Source organism: Cyprinus carpio, chromosome A6 (assembly GCF_018340385.1).
Source record: "Cyprinus carpio isolate SPL01 chromosome A6, ASM1834038v1, whole genome shotgun sequence".
NCBI classification, from domain to species: domain Eukaryota; kingdom Metazoa; phylum Chordata; class Actinopteri; order Cypriniformes; family Cyprinidae; genus Cyprinus; species Cyprinus carpio.
The window spans coordinates 22,741,337-22,760,998 of NC_056577.1; the positions used below are offsets into that span (position 1 = coordinate 22,741,337).

At 34.8% G+C, this 19,662-nt stretch overlaps 2 protein-coding genes across 2 annotated transcripts; both read left to right on the top strand.

Moving 5' to 3' along the window:
• Positions 1-3,809: 3,809 nt before the first annotated feature.
• LOC109052816 (leucine-rich repeat-containing protein 15-like) lies at positions 3,810-8,609 on the top strand. The gene is made up of 2 exons (XM_019070252.2): positions 3,810-4,033; positions 6,874-8,609. Exon 2 carries the CDS (start codon positions 6,879-6,881, stop codon positions 8,448-8,450), a length of 1,572 nt encoding a protein of 523 aa, XP_018925797.2. The 5' UTR covers positions 3,810-4,033; positions 6,874-6,878; the 3' UTR covers positions 8,451-8,609.
• Positions 8,610-9,226: 617 nt separating this feature from the next.
• Positions 9,227-12,906, top strand: LOC122145331 (leucine-rich repeat-containing protein 15-like). The gene is made up of 2 exons (XM_042758473.1): positions 9,227-9,380; positions 9,597-12,906. Exons 1-2 carry the CDS (start codon positions 9,373-9,375, stop codon positions 11,833-11,835), a joined length of 2,247 nt encoding a protein of 748 aa, XP_042614407.1. The 5' UTR covers positions 9,227-9,372; the 3' UTR covers positions 11,836-12,906.
• The last annotated feature ends 6,756 nt before the right edge of the window (positions 12,907-19,662 follow it).

Sequence of the window (19,662 nt, forward strand, 5' to 3'; positions counted from 1 at the left end):
CCTATCTCTTTCACATCTGTGTATTGATGCCAAAAGGTTCCTATTGAAATCAATGTAAGTACCAGTTTGTTGATATAGTGACACCAATGTGTACCTTTGGCAACTTCATCTAAAGGTGCTTGACCATGCAGCACATTAGCCTTTACAGGCTAATGTGTTATTAGTATAGTAATCCAATTACACTTTTGGAAGATGTAATTAGTAACTAGTAAATTATTATTTATTTATTTTTTTTAAGTAACTTTCCCAACACTGATGCAGCCTCAGAAACAACATTGGATGTTTTTTTTTATTATTGAGCTGAATAATGACACCATTGTCTTTTGTAGAACTGCGTTATAGCTGCCACATTCACACTGTTATTGAACTGAACTGAATGAGCATTGACTCAAGCTGAATAACAACACTACTGTCTTAACTTGAGCTGCTTATCACTGAATTGAACTTGTTTCATAATTTATGAACTTCACACAGTTATTGAACTGAACTGACTGGAGCTGAATAATGACACTAATGTCCAGGGCTGTGCAGAGACCTTTGGAGGGGCAGGTGCTCAAAGTATAAAAGGGGCACATGGAACACGGCTTTTAACAGGGCTGTGCTCCTTGCTGAAACATGTATCGAAACTGATGCCTTTGTATTGATAGAGCAGCAAATTGACACGGTTTTAAAAAAAGAATCAAAGAACAGAAAATAATATTTTAAGTTTAAAAGTTACAGGATTTTTTTCTTTGTACATTTTAATTACTCTGGAATTAAAAACTAAATTATTTCAAATAGAATTCTATTCTAATCATGTTCTGAATTTTGAATTTTTTTGAATGATAATGATAATAAAAACAGGGTTGATAAGTATAATTCAGAGGATGAGCAAATTGGTATAAGCCTGTTTTACCGGTGTTGTGATAATTATTTTTAAGGCACTTTTTAAGGTTTTTTAAATAAATACTGTAATAATAATAGTTCAAAGTATGAATAGTTTTTAGCCAGATAACATAAAAAAGTCATGACCCCTCGATGCTCTTTAAACTTTTCCCAGAACAAGCACCTTTGTTTAAATTGCTATGTGTAAATCTTTATTAGCTGCATTTTTTATATATTTTATAAATATTTAATCATAATAAAATGTAAATTCGTCCCCTGTACTTTATCCATGCAGGTGTGTTCACATAGATATTTCTAGATTTAAATTCAAAGAGACAGTTTCGATAGTCTTTGCATGACCTGACATTTATTCATATCCAAAATGAGGAAATGTGAATCAGGAGCACTGAACACTCTAATACAGTGCATGTTTCATTCATACTGGAAGTTGGAGGGCGCTCTCGTACAGAAAGTCCAAAACAGACTAATAAAAGTAATAACTTATGTGTAGGAAATCCCTAATAAGGACAAAAGTAGTAGCTCAGTTGTAGCTGAGCTGAATTAAAAGCAGAAACCTTTTTACTGATGAAATGTGAAGACAATAAACACACGATTGCGAAAATATATGGTTTATGTTTTTAAGTTATCTCCAGGTAATAAAAAATAAACTATATGAATAATGCCATACTGATTGACAGGTTATTTAGTATAGAAACTATAAAATATATTTCCTGCCTTATTCTGTGATAAAAAGGGGGGGGGGGGTAGCCTTTATAAACCAATCATAAAATTGTCCTTAGGAAAATATTGAACAAAAACATTAGCCCATTGCTGCAGCTAATGTTACACCCACAGGCTACACACAGCAATATAAACAGCTGTGCATGCTCTCTTCACATCATTCTTGTAAAATAATAATAATAATTTAATAATATAAATATATAAGCACACCGCTCCGCTGAGAACTCAACTTACCGGCAGCCGCGGACGTTATTGAAGGTATCCTGGTGTGCTAAATTACTAAAGGTGTCTGAACGAGGGATCATCCCGGAAGAGATTGTCAGATGAAAGGTCATCATGTGGATCATTTTATTTATGGCTAAATTATTATTCATTCATTTTACTAATAATTAGATTGGGCAGGCCTTTACAAAAGGGTGCTTATTTGCAAAAAAATAAATAAAGAAATGATACTGTAAAGCTGCTTTAAAGGGGTGGTTGATTGCAATTTCACTTTTTTTAACATTAGTTAGTGTGTAATGTTGCTGTTTGAGCATAAACAATATCTGCAAAGTTACGGCACTGAAAGTTCTATGCAAACTGATATATCGTCTTTTAAAATTCTGCAGTTTAATGCCTACAAAAATGACTCATGGGACTACAACGAGCAACTTCTCAGGTTCGTCACAAACCCACAAATTTACATAAACCCCACCCCCAGGGACATGCAACAAAGGGGGCGGGGCCATGTTGTGAGGCTTAACAGAAGAGGAAGAGTTGTAGCCATGCCGTCAAAACAGTGTTATTTTCACCCCGCTAACAAGTCTTCTGTGTTCGGCCATCCTACGGACGCTCTAGTGAACAATGGTTCAAATTTATTTTTAATTCTGTTCCTGACAATTACAATCCTAATGTAGCTGTCTGTGCTGAACATTTTACAGAAGACAGCTTCCAGAATCTGCACGAGTTCAATACCGAGATTCACATAAAAGCTATTACTGAAATATGGAGCAGTTCCCACTTTAAAAGCAAAGGCAGCTGTTGTTGGGCCCCAACCTTTAAGTATGTTTTATTATTTAGAAATGTATTTTCTATGTATAGTTTCTGTCATTATTTTTTGGTTATATCAAGGACATAAAGGCCAATGCTTTTTGACTTTAGTAGCCAGTTAGCTAATTGCTATTTAATACTTCTAAGACAAATTTGTACAAACACCATCAGACTTATAGTCACACCTCAAATTAATAAGGCAATACTGACACCATCATTTACATTCCACCGGAGCACATGCAACTATTGCCTGTAATGGTAATGGGCATGAAGTTTCTGGACAACGTGCAGTACGCGGTAAACAAATCACAACACACTGGGCCAGCTAACCAATCAGAGCCCATTGCGTATTTCTGAGGGAGTGGTATCATAGAAACAGGAAGTCAACCAGCCATTCAAATTACAATGGAGACAGTGGCTTACAATAAAGGTAAAATATATGAAAAATAAGGTGTTTTTTATTTTTTTAAATGAAGCATGAAGACATGTTACACTGCACCCCATAAACACAATCAAGCCAAGAAAAAAAAAGCAGTCACCCACCCCGTTAAACAACCTGTGTTGTAAAGCACTTTATGTATAAGTTTACTTTATTGGAGAAATGTAATCAGTCTGTAGGCATAAAATATGGAAGAAAATTAGTATGCACAAACAGACAGTGATTCATATGTTTTTTGCATAAGTAATCATAGATTGAGGACAACCCACTTCAGCAAAATGAGCAGCACTTGCAAAATAAAAGGAAGGGTGGGACGCACATTAGTAGAGGAACAGAGTAAAATTATTTTTAAGTCACCATGATAATTTTCAATGCTTGTTGCTTTAATAAAGTCACTTGACATCTTTTGCACAGCAGAACTTAAACTAAACTGAACACCTTTTCTCCTTTGACCTCATTTATTTGTATTAGTGCACACTGTAACTGGGGCAATATGTCTAAAATATGGTCCCGTGCACACATGATATTCCTTAGAAAGACATATTCTACATACTGTGTGCACAACTTTATAAATGTAGCTAAACATAGTCCAACAAGAGTTGATTCTTTTTGAAATCAAACCATCAAAATATCCGGAGGGTGTTTTCATTCTTACACTGTTTACATTCATAAATAATAGCAAACTTCCTGTCCCTTTAAAGAGCAGCACAAAAGGGTGGTCACAAACCAGCATTTCCTCACCAACTCATTTCCAGAAAATGTGGGTGAGTACATGAGAGCTTATAAATCAGTGCAGTCGACAGTTGACTGTAAAGAAGATAACCATAAAGACATGAGGAGGCAAAAAGGAATCTGACAAAGAAAACATTCCATCCGTTTAAAAGAGAACTGGGAAACGCTTGTGTGTAATAGGGAGAGCAAAGCACCGATATCACTGACAAAACATCTTCTAATTCAAGGGTAAGATACTTTGTACTAATTCATTTGTTCTGGATGTTAGTTTGAACTGTTTGAGTTAAAAGATTACGGTTAAAGTGAACTAAGTTAGTGTTAATAATTAATGCACTTCTAGAATTTAAAATTACTGATAGTCATGCCTTTACTACATACAGTGCCCTCCATAAGTATTGGAACAGTAAAGACAAAATTGTTCTGTTTGCTGTGGAGTCAAGAAATCTGTAAATACGATTTTAAAAAGAATATGAGACAAAACTACAGAATGTCACATTTTATTGGGTGATTCAACACAAAGATGTTTTACCAGCTATGAAGATCAGCACTTTTAGAGTTTCATCTCCCTATCTGATGTGAGTATTAAGTATTGGAACAGTTGCCTCACAGGTCTTTCTAAGTGTTCAGCTGTGTCCTGTTGCATTAATTCTTCAGATATTAAAAGCAGGGGATGTGTCTTATCAGTTTTATCCATTACTTCTGCATTCTAAGTCTTGCATTCAATGATGCCACACACAAACCAGGATGAAGATGAGGAAGCCGACTCTGAAAGAAAAGCAAGCAATTTGGATGCTAAAAGAAAAGAGGAAGTCAATTAGAACTATAGGAAAAACAAAGGGCATGGAGCAATCAAGAATTTGGAAACTACCGGAAACATCAGCAGCCAACGACGACCTGATCGGCTGAGAAAAACAACAGTAGTTGATAACAGACAAATCATAAAAGCTGTGAAAATGAACCCTAAAATACATGTCTGTAAAATCACCAACAACCTCCTGAAAGCTGGGGTGATGCTCGGTCAATCTACAGTCCGCAGGAGTATTTGACACAGAATTACAGAAGCTATACAGCAAGATGCAAACCTCTAATCAGCACCAAAAATAGAAAGGCAAGATTTTTCACAAATGTGAGCCAGTAGAGCTTTGGAACTGAGTTGATGGACCAATGAGACAAAGATTAACCTTTATCTAAGTGATTGGAAAGCAAAAGTGTGGAGAAAAAAGGGAACCGCAAATGACCCTAAGCATACAACCTCTTCTATAAAGCTTGGTGGAGGTGGTGTCATGGCATGGGCATGCATGGCTGTCTCTAGTACAGGACCTTTTAATTTTAATAATGACTTAATGTATGATGGCAGTAGCAGAATGAATTTGGAGGGGTACAACATTTTCTTGGCTATCAATATTCAAGAAAATGCCACCAAACTCATTGGAAAGCACTTCATATTGGATCAGGACAATGACCCAAAACACCCTGCCAGTTCAGTCAAGGACTTTATCAGGGCAAAGAAATGTAAAGTCTTAGATTGCTAAAATTCATCTCCAGTTTTAAATCCGATTGAACATTAATTTTACCAGTTGAAGAGGAGACTAAAGACACAAACGCCCCAAAACAAGCAGCAGTTGGAATTGGCTGCATTAGAGGCTGGGGAAAAGCATTTCAAAGCATAAGACCAAGAGTCTGGTGATGTCTATGGGTTGCAGACTCACTGCTCTGATTGCATGCAAGGGATCTGCAACTAAATATTAGCTTTTAACCTTTTACATCTGTCTTAAATTCAACTGTTCCAATACTTATGCTCACATCAAATAGTGGGATGAACTCTAAAAGTGCTGTCCTTTTTATTTGGTACAACATGTTCGTGTCGAAAGACCTAATAATAAAATGTGACATTCTGTAGTTTTGTCACGTACTCATCTTTTAATCATATTTGCAAATGTCTCGACTCCACAGCAGAGAAAGCAGTTTTGTCTTTACTGTTCCAATACTTATGGAGGGCAATGTATTTGACTAAAACAAAAACTTTTCAAATCAGAAACAAATGTTTAGTGAATGCTAATTTTAAACACCCCCCCCCATTTTTTTAACACATTCAATAACTAGTCCACCAGTCTACAAAATTAGACAATAAAGAGACAAAAATATTAGAAAATTATAAGACAAAAATAGAAATTACAGCAAATAATAGCTGGATATATTTGAAAGACTACACAGTTAAATGTTACAGCACTAACAGACTATGGTTTGTTTTTTTCTGGAACAGATTATTATTCCACGTGCTTTCAGTTTTGTTCTGACTTATTAAAATTTAATGCTGGCATGTTTCCATTAAATGTCTGTGCAAGGAGACAGAAGGAAAGTAATATTTTCTTTAAAAAAGAGCATTTCATTATAATTATTATTACTATTATTTATGTTCCTAATACATTTTGATGTCCAATGCTGAGAACACTGCAAATGTGGTAACCTGTTTATAGAAATAAAAGAAGAGAAACAAGTCATTGTCTTGATCAGGTGCACGTTCTTGTATGTAACAACAAGCTATTTAGAGCATACCAATCTTTGAGATAGATAGATAGATAGATAGATAGATAGATAGATAGATAGATAGATAGATAGATAGATAGATAGATAGATAGATAGATAGATAGATAGATAGATAGATAGATTCAGTATATTACATATTTTCAAATCAGTCCATACTTGTTACCGATACAGAGAAGAAGAAACAACCTTTAGAAGAAGAAGAAGAAGAAGAAATATGTGTGTTAGAGGGCTAAGTGTGAGTAAAGCCTAAGTGTCATCACAATGAAATCACTATAGGCCTTTTACAGAACCGAATGTTTGTGTCATATTGGTGGAGGAATGATTTATGTCACAAAAGGAAGGTTTTCCAAGAGGCTTTGTCACAAATAGCCACTTTTATTTTCTCTATATGACAGATTTAGGCATTTTGTATGGCTTTGAGTTATCATGGTAAAAATACAAAAGACCAGAATTTGACAAGGCACTTCTTAGTTGTGTAGAGAATAATGACATAATTTTTTTTTTTTTTTTTTTTTTTGTAGAGTCAATGGATCTGGGGTGGTACATGATTATTGGCATGTGTGCCATGAATGCAATTGCCTCTGCATGTCCAGAGAACTGCCAGTGTGAAGAAAGCAAAATCATTTGCAAAGGCTTTATAATAAAAGAATTTCCTCCCTCCATTCCACCAACCACCAAATTGATCTTCATCTCCAACACCAGCATAGAATCATTAAAACCAGCTGATTTTGAGATTTTCGCTGAGAGCCTCACTGTGTTTGTAGCCAAGGACTCCAGAATAGCTGTGGTGGAACCTCATTCATTTGACCAAACCCGAAATCTCATCGCCTTAGGTTTCATTGGAACAATGCTAACCTCTCTGCCACAGGATCTGTTTCAGAATCTAAAAGCATTATCAAATCTAACGCTGAGTAACAACAAACTAGAAGTTCTCCAACCATCTCTTCTCACCCCTCTTAAAGATTTGAACACATTAGACCTAAGCAGAAATCTTCTAACCTCTCTGCCGGAAGATGCTTTTCGGGGTTTAGAAAAGCTGGAACAACTCATGTTGCAGAGAAACTCAATCAGAAAGCTTTACAGCAGTTCTTTTCAAGGCCTCAATCATCTCAAAGCCCTAATCCTGCAACAGAATCATTTAACAGATATACCAGCAGCCATCTTTGATGACCTGGTGAACCTTGAGACATTGCATCTTCAAGACAACAAAATCACACAGTTACCAGCTAATCTTTTTTCAAACTTGCCAAAGCTGAAGAAACTCTACCTCTCCAACAATAGGTTAACATCGCTTCCCAGTGCAATTTTTTTTAATCTTCCCAATCTTACTCATATATCACTGTACAAGAACCAACTCAGTAGGTTAATGCCTGGGACTTTTGGGCCAATGGCCCTCCAGGAGATCTGGCTATACGACAACATGTTAACCTACCTCGAGGAGAATGTGTTTAGCAATTTAACTGAGATTCGCCTTTTGGTGCTTAGTAGGAACCAGATTCAGCACATTTCTCCGGGTGCTTTCAATGGCTTGATGAACCTAGAGGAGATCTCTCTCCACACTAATCGAATGACCAATATCGAGGAGGGAATATTCAAAGGTCTTCCAAAGTTAGTTAACATATCTTTAGAGAATAATCAAATACAGCACATAACCATAAAACTCTTGGATGGTGTGTCCCATTTACATCTCCTGGAGCTTCAAAACAATTCTTTACCAAACTTGCCTAAAGAATTTCTAAACTCTTTGTCTATAGTTAATAATATTATAGTTTATCAGAATCCCTGGAAGTGTGACCATGACATAATACCTTTTCAGGACTGGCTTGGAGAGTATCCAGAGAAAGTAAAGAACCTTACTTCTCTGATGTGCTATACTCCTCCAGCCCTGAATGGTAGAAATATAAGAGAGCTGAAGGAAGAGGACATAAGTGGAGGTAATGCTGTGGGTCAAGGTCTGTCCAAAGACAAACTCATTATCATTGTAGCCATTGTCTTTACTGCTGTCATTGTCGGTATCATTGCCTGTGTGTTATGGAGGAGGAATAAGCGAGGAAGTCAAGACTTGGAACATCAAAGAAAAACAAACTCAGTTATCTAAAATTACTATTGTTACTACTATGTTCAATTTCAATTTCAATTATTTTTTTTTAAACAGTCTCTAGCTGATTTATAGAGAACATTCTTTATTTGGCAAATTCATTTTAGTGAACGTTTGTTATGGATACTTTCTTTCTTTCTTTCTTTCTTTCTTTCTTTCTTTGTTTATTTTCCTAGTTTGTTTAGCGCCCTCCTGAAGTGATTTTTTCTTTTTTGTTTAGTGATGTATTATTTTTTTTTTTTTTTTTTTATTTTTTTGTTTACTAACTTTTTAAAATAAAAATAAATAAACAAATAAAATGAAATGAAATGTATTTCTAATTAGATAACATTTGATGATCACAACCTCATGAATATTGTCACACATGAAGAAATGCACTGTATTTTCCTTTCTTGTCACTGTCAGTGGTTATACACTTTTTGCAGTTCTGTATTAAACATGTTTTTTTTTTCTTCATAGCAAAACCATTTTATATAGTAAGCAGGACTTTCTATATTAAATAAAAACCATGAACCATCAGGGTGTTACAACTTGGTATGCTAGTCAATCTGGTATCTTGGTTTCATTGCAAAGTATGTTTAATGCTTATGTTATGGGTTTTCTATATTTACTACACTACTACATCTGCTTTGTTTATGTTATTTTCCAATCTGTTTACATTATTTGGGCATTGACAGTATGATAATCAATTTAGTGTACCAAATAATTATGTGTACTTTGTGAAACTTTTTGAAAGTGAGTTTGCATTTTTTTTTTTTTTTTTTCTTAATCTCTTCAAACAGAAAGCAAACTGTCCACACCCTTTCTACTGCCTTGCTCACATGCGGTAAACACTTGGGATGTGTAGATAAGCGTGGTGCACTAAGAACTTATAATTGCTTTTAGGAACATCATTCTGAGTGGTCATTCAGCTGCAACTGAGATGAGCAGGTAAGAGTTATTATTTACATTTAATGAGACTATAAAAAAAAACTGCTTCCTAAAACGTCTGTGTCAAGCTCACTATTATTTTATTTGTATTCTTTATTCATAAATTATTCATTTTATCAAAATAATTTAGATTTAGATTCTTTATTATTATTTATTCAAGTGTTTTAATATTAGTAAGTCATGGTAATTTCATTTTAATGTTTTATTCTTCAACAGACATATGCATTTAAAAATTGCACTAGTAATCATTTACATACTTGTGCACTTGCACTGGAGCTGCACTGAAGATATATGTAAAAAGGGTGAAGAATGCAAAAATCAAGACGTGTATGACAAAACCGTGACAGCAATCCCTGAAAAACTAAAAGATGGAGCTGATGAAATATTTTTTGTAAACAGTAAGATTCCTGTTATACCAAAAGGAGTTCTTTCTAAAAACCCTCAAATAAAGAAAATCGAATTTCTTGGTACTTCAACACACTCTGTAGAGGCTGGAGCCTTTGAGGGTTTGCCTGATATCACGACCATTGAGATATCTGGCACAGATGTGACATCATTACCTGTGGGTGTTTTTAAGGATCTCAATAACCTTCAAAAACTTGTTTTAAAAAGTAACAAAATACATAGCCTTGAAAACGGGTTATTTGATGATTTAAAAAACCTTCAGGAACTATATTTACATATGAATGAGATCAGTTCCATTGAGGAAGGGACATTTGACAATTTAGAGAATCTCTTGAGTCTTCATCTTGCAAAAAACAGCCTACGTTCCGTATCGACATCTCTTTTTTCCAATCTTAAGAGCTTGAAATTGTTCAGGCTTTATGAGAACCAGTTGACTGCTCTACCTGATGGGATTTTTGATAATCTCCCTGTTTTGGAAGAGATAGCCTTGCAAGGCAACAAAATCTCCTTTTTACAACCAAATTTATTTCCACATAAAAGTAAATTGAAAAAACTCTATTTAGACAATAATCTTTTAACAGAACTGCAGCCGGATCTATTTGTTGGTTTCCCTTCATTAAAGATTCTTACTCTGCACAACAATCAACTCACCAGTCTTCCCAATGTCCTTTTTGGAGAAATGGGTAGCATAGCTGAATTAAGTCTAAGCCATAACAATCTCACTCACTTACCAACTGGAGTTTTCAGTCCACTTAAGAAGCTAAAGAAGTTAGACCTTTCCTCAAACCAGTTTTCAATTATATCTGCAGACTTTTTTGAAGGTCTTGAGAAATTGACTGATCTGAATCTTATAGATAGCAATATAGAGTCATTAAAACAAGAGGACTTTAAAGAACTAAAGTCTCTTTCAACACTCAGACTGGGAAATAATAAACTACAAAGCCTCCCTGGCGATGTTTTTGACACTCTTCCAAAACTCAGTAAACTGTACCTGGACAAGAACCCATGGAATTGTGACTGTAACCTGTTGCCATTCTATGAATGGATGAAGAACAATAAGCACAAGATTAAATCAAAAACTCCAGAAGTTTGCGAGTTTCCAAAAAATCTGCTTAAACAATCAATCATCTCTTTAACAGAAGAACAATTAATATGCCTCACAACTTCACCACCTACCACCCCTCTCCTTACAAGTACCGTTCCCATGACCACACTGCACACCACAACTGCCTCAACAACGAGGTTAACCTCAACGACAGCAGCGCCTACAACAACTACTGCTTTACAGACCACAACCACACCTACTCCAACAATACCAACAACAGCTCAACCAACTACAACACAGACAACCACCACAGCACCAACTACTCAACTCACAACTTTGCTACTAACCACAACCACACTACCCACCACCACTGCTACAACTACAGCTCCGTCAACTACATCAATCCGAACCACAGTATCAACAACTACACTAGAGCCAACAACTGCCCACCTGACAACTGCATTGATTCCCACCACATCAACAACGACAGTACAAACAACAACTTCAGCGACCACCACTTCTACAACCACGGTGCCATCAACAACTGCCCATGTGACGACTACAGTGACTCCCACCACATCAACATCGACAATCCAAACTACAATTGCAACAACTATAGCCACTACAACTATATTAATCCCCACCACTATTACAAGTCAAAAAACGACAGCAACTACCTTACCACCCAGCACTACTACAAGGAAAACAACACCTTTTCTCACCACACATAGTAGTTTCATCTGTACCGACTCTCTTCAGGCCCCTCTCTCAACACCTACTACCACCAACAAGTACTCATCATGTAAGGAACTGATGATATATTATACTACAATGCTGCTGGTGGAAATCTGCTGTACTATGGTGCTGGCCAAATTCACTTATTCACTATACTGCTCTCTGGAACAAAGGGAGAGACTGCACACCCAAGTCAATTTGACTCACTTTTCCTATACTAAGTCCATTATACTCAGACCAGTTGATGAGACAGAGACTGTAGCTCTTTGATCTTTTTTTTTTTTTGTCTTCTAAGTTTTGGTTCCCTGGACTTTCAGTGGAAGGAAAGAAACCTCTTCTTATGATTATTAAATATTATGTTAATGTGTGTTTTGAAAATTAACCGAAGTCTTACACGGGTGAATAAATGATGACAGAGTTTTCATTTTTGGGTGAACTGTCCCTTTAAGTGTGTCCAAACTTTAAACTGGCATTGTACATATTTTACAACAGAACACAGACATACTTTTCAAGCTGTTTCATGTTTGTATTTTTTATCTAATAAGTCAAAATCATTGTAAATCCATCTAGCAGTTAATACCTGTATGTGATGTAATGTGTTTACTGTTCTTTGGAAAGCGTAATCTAAAAGGCTTTCTTTTGAGTTAGGTCACAGCTCTTGTACAGGTTTGGGCATCTGTTGGCTACTATTAAGCAATTATTTGCAATTCATTTATCAAATGTCAGCAGTCTTGATTAATTATCCTTAGAAGAAAAACTTTGTAGGTGTAAGACTTTGGTCACATTGTATTAGAGAGCAAAAGAATGCTTTGTGACCAGATGCTTTTAGGGTGGGTCATAAAAACAAGAGGCTAAATCAGAAGAGGTGCAGAAAGTTATTGGTCATAGGCCTAATTTGCATAGAATTTAAATATTTGTCTAGCTGCATATTTATTAATTGTATACTTTTTTCAGCATTTAATATTTATTATGCTTTTAATTGCACTTATTTAAGCATGTAAATGGATCTGAAAACAGGATTATTCCATCAAAAAATTCACAAATTAGCATGGGAATATTTTCTTGGTCGATTTTTCAGGCACTCAGTCCGGTTTTAGTCTAGATGCAAAAGGTTGTTCTTCAAAACAGATATGAATGTCTTTCCCAATGTCACGCACTAGGTGTCAGTGTAGCCGCATTTATTTTGTTTTGTTCAATAATTTGCGGCACCTGCTGCCCAAACAGTGATTCATAAAATCACATTCTATCCTGTTTTTGTATCGAAATTAATGGGAAAAAACACAACCTGCACAGTGTCCTTAGTTTAAATAAATAAATAAAAGCTATTGTGTGAGCATTTAAGTATGTAGTGTATATGTTTTACAGTGGAGCACAAACAAAAAACACACAAACACGCACAGAAACCCCAACCTGCACGGAACGTTCTACGATCAAGATCCTTGATTACTGTAAGACTAATGAAACTGACTAACTGCAAAGGAAATAGAGAGATATACACATTTGTGTGATATACCATAATGCTTTTTCAAATGCACCACTAGATGGCGATCTGACCAAATGTCCATTTGTGTGTAAACAGTCTAAACATTGACGATTTGTAAATACCCGTCCATTCAGGGGGCAACTACACATTTGCTGAGTTGTATGCAAGATCAGTGTTGGCGCCCCCCTGTATTCTAGCCCCTAACACGAACTCCCACAGAAAACTTTATGTAAGTTAATGACCAAAAGCCCATTAACTACAGTAGTTTGGGCATAGAAGGATGCAACTCATCAGGGTGAAAACAAAGAAAAGTGTGTTTTATAACATCCCCTTTAACTCCTTAGAATAGAATGGTTCCATAAGAATGGTTCTGTGTCTGGCCTGTTTGACTGCCTGTGTCAAAAATGTTGGATGGACATGCTTACAGCTAAACAGCTACAAAACTGAAATTGTTATCTGAAATTGTTATATTCATATGTGTTAACACAATTTCAGTTTGTTTAATAAATTGAAGGTGTGAATGGACCTTACGAGAACCATGAACAGCAGGAATATATATATATATATATATATATATATATATATATATATATATATATATATGTATGTGTGTGTGTGTGTGTGTGTGTGTGTGTGTGTGTGTGTGTGTTAACAATTTCAGTTTGTTGAATAAATTAGACATATCCTTGAACAGCATATGTTTCCCAAGACCAAATTAAGAAGGAATCCAAAAAAAGAAGAGTATTTAAAACAGTCTGCCCAGTTAACCAATTATCAGGCCTAATTGCAGTCTCCTGAGGAGAGGTTAAAGAGTGAGTGCAATGTCTCTCTAGTTTTCCGCCACCATGCCCGAGGCCTAATCGAGTTATCATATCAACAAATCTCTCATCAGGGGCCAGTGTCTGACACCAGCAGAAAGAGAGGCCAGTCGGCAACTAATTTCCAGCAGCAGGGAGCTGGGACTCGCCTGCCAGGCAGGATGAAAAGTACCTGCAGACCCCAGTCGAGCTGCCCTCACCATCCTGCTGAGAGCGCACTCACGCTGGGCACAACAGAGCGCTCTCTTCCTGTGTCCTGACTGGTTAGGGGGGTAGAAGCATCATAGAGAGCTAGAGGAATGTTATTCGGCAACATACACAAAGAACAGGGGCAGATAATGCAGTGATCATGCAGTGTGGAGGGGAATTGAGGGACCTCCCGTGGCCACAAGAGGGGCTTCAGGGTCAGAGTTTTTAGGGCTGAAGTGGTGCATCTCTGAAGAGGTTAATGTACTTGTTATGTGGGGTCAGGGTGCAGGCTTCACGGCAGTACATCACCAGTGACAACCCCTCAGAACCATGACTGAAGCAGAAGGCTCTGATCTGGGGTAAGAAGGCTCATTTTGAAGTCTATTGTATTGTAACTTGGGGTCAGATCATAAAATGTGTGGTCAGAATGATTTTGTTGGGTAGAATAAAACGAAGGCGGCGGCCATTTGGAAATGGCACTAGCAGGCTTGTAATCAGGGTCTGTGTGGGTCAGGTCTTAATAAATTTATTAATAATAAATAAATGTACCTTAATAAAAGCTACAGAAACCCAGTGTAATTGCATGTACCCTTTATTTTATATTATATGGAATATAAAAATATTGGTTAACCATGAGTCAAAATACATGGCTTCATGATTACTTTGCAGAGTTTCGCTGGTAATTTATACTCCCTTATAGACGTGCAGTGAATGATTATTCAGCCATAGTTAAGCACTGTGGTTCATTCCCTGGCTTTCACTGAAAATGTTTATGTTCTGCTGGCTGAAGAGCCATGTGGCCATGATGTCTGGAACTCCCCGGTGCTGAAACGCAATGTCAAGATAAGAAGGTGAAGGAGAGATCTGGCTTTAAGCATGACTGAATGTTTGACATATTCTGTCTTCAGGCATCAGCAGTCCCGTGATGAAACAGCTTACATGTGCAGTGCACACACAGACTGCCCTTTTACACATTATACAAAACTGCTGGAGCAAAAAGATTGCAGTAATGTCACAGTGGATTGTCCTCTTCATTGTCAGTGGTATTGGGGAAGGTACTTGAAAACTGTAGCTTGTCAACCCATATTCTATTCACAATGTAAAGCATATAAGTATAATTAATATAACATATTAACATATTAATATAAGTAGTAAGCTGCACTGCAAACTGCTAAGGTACTTTTAACTTACAAGTTACAAACTACTATAATTAGCTAACCACTTTTAAACTATATGGGTGAAGTGATGAATTTAAGAAGATAGAAAACACTGCAACTTATACCAGTGGTATCAAAGGAATCCATTTTTAGGACTGTCAAATTTAAGATGTTGGTTGTATTTGCTAAATTACATTACGATATTGGTGTTTCATTTTGCTCTTCTAAAGACAAACTCACTGAATTCATTAAACATGAAATTAGTCATAATTAATTTATTCTACTGGCAGCCCTAGGTGTGTGTGTCTATATAATATATATATATATATATATATATTATATATATATATAAATAATAAATAAATAAACAAATTATGAATGATGTAAATAATTAATTAATTAATTAATATTTAAAATTAATTAATTATTAAAATAATAAATTATTTATTTATTTATTTCATTTATTACATTTATTTATTTATTTATTTATTACATTTATGTTACTATAATAGTGGGCAGAAAGAAACAGCAACAAAACATGTCAGCTTAATACAACGTGAATTTTTCCAGCTAATATTAATGCTGTATTAATTTGCTTTTGTATAATTACTACACAAAAATGCTACACGTTCTAATGCATTTAGCATATATAAAGCATTAAATAAATGTTGTTTAGACGCATTAATCTATGCGGAGCTGTTCTATTTTGGAGGTTTTAAAAAAACAAAATTGGAAAACTTAATGGAATTTGCCTTTCTGGACAAATTCCACTTAGTGTAAAGAATCTCTGTTCTTGATGATGTCTCTCTAGTTCTCGTCTCCTCTTGACCAGATGCACGACAGGGATAAGGCAGGTATAGAGAAAGCCCAGTGGGGGACTGCAGAAGTAGGGTGACCCTTAACCCTGGCACTCACATTATTCTTGTTGGACGGAGGCCACTGAGGCAGCCGGGGCTGCCTGCTGATCCTCACAATACAGCCTTTTCCCCAGGCCAGGCCAGAAAGACCCCCTAGAGCTCTAGTCACCATCTAAAGGCCTTTCAGCACGGTCCGGCTGGCCAGGGCCAAGTACTAGAGTGGAGGGGGCAAGGCAGAGAGCATGAGAGGGGGAAAACTGTGAAAAAAATAAAATAAAAAATACAATAACGAGAGAAAGTGCAGGGAAACAATAGGCTTTAGAGTCCATCTTAACTTACCACAACAGTGTCTATCTATCTATCTATCTATCTATCTATCTATCTATCTATCTATATATATATATATATATATATATATATATATATATATATATATATATATATATATATATATATATATATATATTACTATTTTTAATGTTTTTGAAAGAAGATTTTCTTCTGCTCATCAAGCCTGCATTTATTTGATCAAAAATACAGAAAAAAATGTAATATTGTGATATATTATTACAATTTAAAATAATTGTTTTTTAAATTTATTATACTTTAAATTTATCATTTATTTCTGTGATGCAAAGCTGAATTTTTTGGATCATTATCACATGACCCTTTAGAAATCATTTTAATTTTTTGGTTCATTATCAAAGTTGGAAACAGTTCGGCTGCTTAATTTTTTTTTCAGAACATGTGATACTTTTTTAGGATACTTTGATGAATAAAAAGTAAAAAAAAAAAAAAAATTATGTTTTTGCTATGTTTTTAAAATATAAATATTTTGTAATAACAATATACACTACTGGTCAGTAATTTGGGGTCAGTAATTTTTTTTTCTTTCTTTTTCTTTTAAATAAAATCAATACTTTTATTCAGCAAGGATGTGTTAAAATTGATAAAAAGTGATAGTAAAGAAAATATCTTATTAGAATATATATTATGTTTTTATTTTGAATAAATGCAGTTCTTTTTAACCTTTATTCATCAAATATATTAGACAGCAGAACTGTTTCCAACACTCATAATAAATCAGAATATTAGAATGATTTCTAAATGATCATGTGATAGACTGGATGTTACATGTGACACTGAAGGCTGGAGGTAATGATGCTGAAAATTCAGCTTTGCATCACAGGAATAAATTATTTTTTTAAGTATATTCAAATAGAAAACTATTATTTTAAGTTGTATTAATATTTTCACAATATTATTGTTTTTTCTGTATTTTTGATCAAATAAATGCAGGCTTTATGAGCAGAAGAAACTTCTTTCAAAAACATTAAAAATAGTAATGTTTCCAAACTTTTGGTCTGTACTATATATATATATATATTTATATATATATATATATATCTATATATATATATATATATATATATATATATATTATATATATATATATATATATAATTTCTGATTTTCTACTTTTTTTTAAATATTGTTATTATTATTATTATTATTATTATTAATAATAATAATGTTGAAAAGAGATGAGATTTTTTTTTCAGGTTTTTTTTGATAAATTGAAAGAACAGCAAGACTTGATGCTGAAAATTTAGCTTTGATCACAGGAATAAATTAAATTGTAAAATATATTCAAATAGAAAGCAGTTATTTTAAATCGTAAAAATATTGAGCAATATTACTGCTTTAGCAAACTGGTATTGACTGGTATTGTGTAATGTTGAAATATATAAATGAACATCACATAACTAGCATTTCCAAAGTGTGTATTGTTTATGTGCTCTCAAATAAACTAAATGATAAACTGCATTATTAACATTATTGTGATGGTCACTGATACTAGTAGTACAGTAGAACATTTAGATGATGTAAATGAAACTTCATAAAGTTTCACTTGATTATACATTTAGTCAGGAATTATAGTTTGGAAAGAGTCTAACTAGTAAAATGTGTACACGTTATGTGAAACCTAATACAAGTATATGAATTTAAAAAAAAAAAGACTAACTTACACTTATACTTCATTTAAGTTCTTTTCGAGGTTATCAGGAGAAAATGCCTCAACACTCGTATGCGCGGGGATCGACTCCAGAGGGTTAAACCACACTTTAATGTATGCCACAGATTGTAGTTTTAAAGCAAAACACAGAATGGCAAATGTTCCCAGACTGGTTGGGGGATATTTATGCCCACATTTATAAAGCAAGGTGATTTGAAGTCTTCCAGGATGCTCTAGATGCTTTCGATTCATCTGTGGCCTTGGAAGAACACCACATGGTTTGTATGATTGTAAACAGGGCACATGCAAAGCCCAGACATGTAGGAGGGAATTCTCACGGGGTGTTTGGGAGGGAGGCTGTCACTGCTTTCTGTCTCTTTCTTTCTCTTTCACTCAGATGCTTCTCTGCCTCTTTATTGCGGTACATTCCAGCCACAGGACGTGCTGCACATAAAGAGGCACTTCATGTCGCTGACGTCAATGTGAAAGGAATCATTGAGTGTCATGACCAGTTTAGATACAACCCTAATTTATCAGTTACCACCAATTGGTTCTAACAGGGAGCCTGTGGAGATCCAGGTGCTTATCATTATTTCAGCTTTGTTGTGCTTGAAAGAAACTGGCAGGATATGGAATGATGTGGGCAGATATGTGTGGAGAAAGACGCTTGTTTTGATTTGAATACATATGCACTGGATTTCATTTGCTTTAAATTTCAAATTAAGCCAAATTAGCCTTTTAAATAGATTCATAGACGCGTTTTAGTGGGAAGCATTTATGTGAGTTCTTTGACAGATGCTTCATTCTAACACAGAGAGCTTTTGCATGCACACTGTCTTTCAGTGTTTTACAATACACTACATCTAGTGTGCATCTTGTAAAATGGGAAAGTAGGGATGGGTGTAACATGTTTATGCTCTTTATGCTCATTTGTTTAGAAAATATTTAGCCTAGAGCTTTTAATAATTTGCCTTTAAACATTATTGACTCGTCAGTAGTCATTACCCATGTCACATATTTGTGTCACTTAAGTCAGATACAGATCTCTACCAATTTTGCATTTGCATTACCTTTTGCTGTGCATTGATAAAGAAAAAAAAATCCTGAAATTATTTACTGCAAAATAAATAAATAAATGAAAATTAATAATATCCCTGTTGTCCCTGTGTGTGCACAAACCTGAGATTTTTCAAATGACAATAGCTGATATTTTATTTAAAAAATGGATAGTTTTATTCAGCAAGGACCCATTAGTTTGATCAAAAGTTACAATAAAGACATTTATAATGTTAGAAAATATTTTTTTGATGTCAACAAAAAATGGTGTTCAAAGAATAAAAAAAGTATCTTGCTTTACATAAAAAAAAATACATATTAAGCAGCACAACTGTTTTCAACATGGATAATAATAAAAAAAATATATATATATAAAAAATTATTTGGTGCCATATCATGTGTCACTGAATACTGGCGTAATTGCTGCTGAAAATTCAGCCTTGCCACCACAGGAATAAATACCATTTTAAAATATATAAATATTGAAAACAGATATTTTAAATGTCAATAATATTTCAGA

What these genes read in the sequence shown, in the direction of transcription:
- LOC109052816 (XM_019070252.2), top strand. Translation starts at nt 6,879, where the DNA reads ATGGATCTGGGGTGGTACATGATTATTGGCATGTGTGCCATGAATGCA.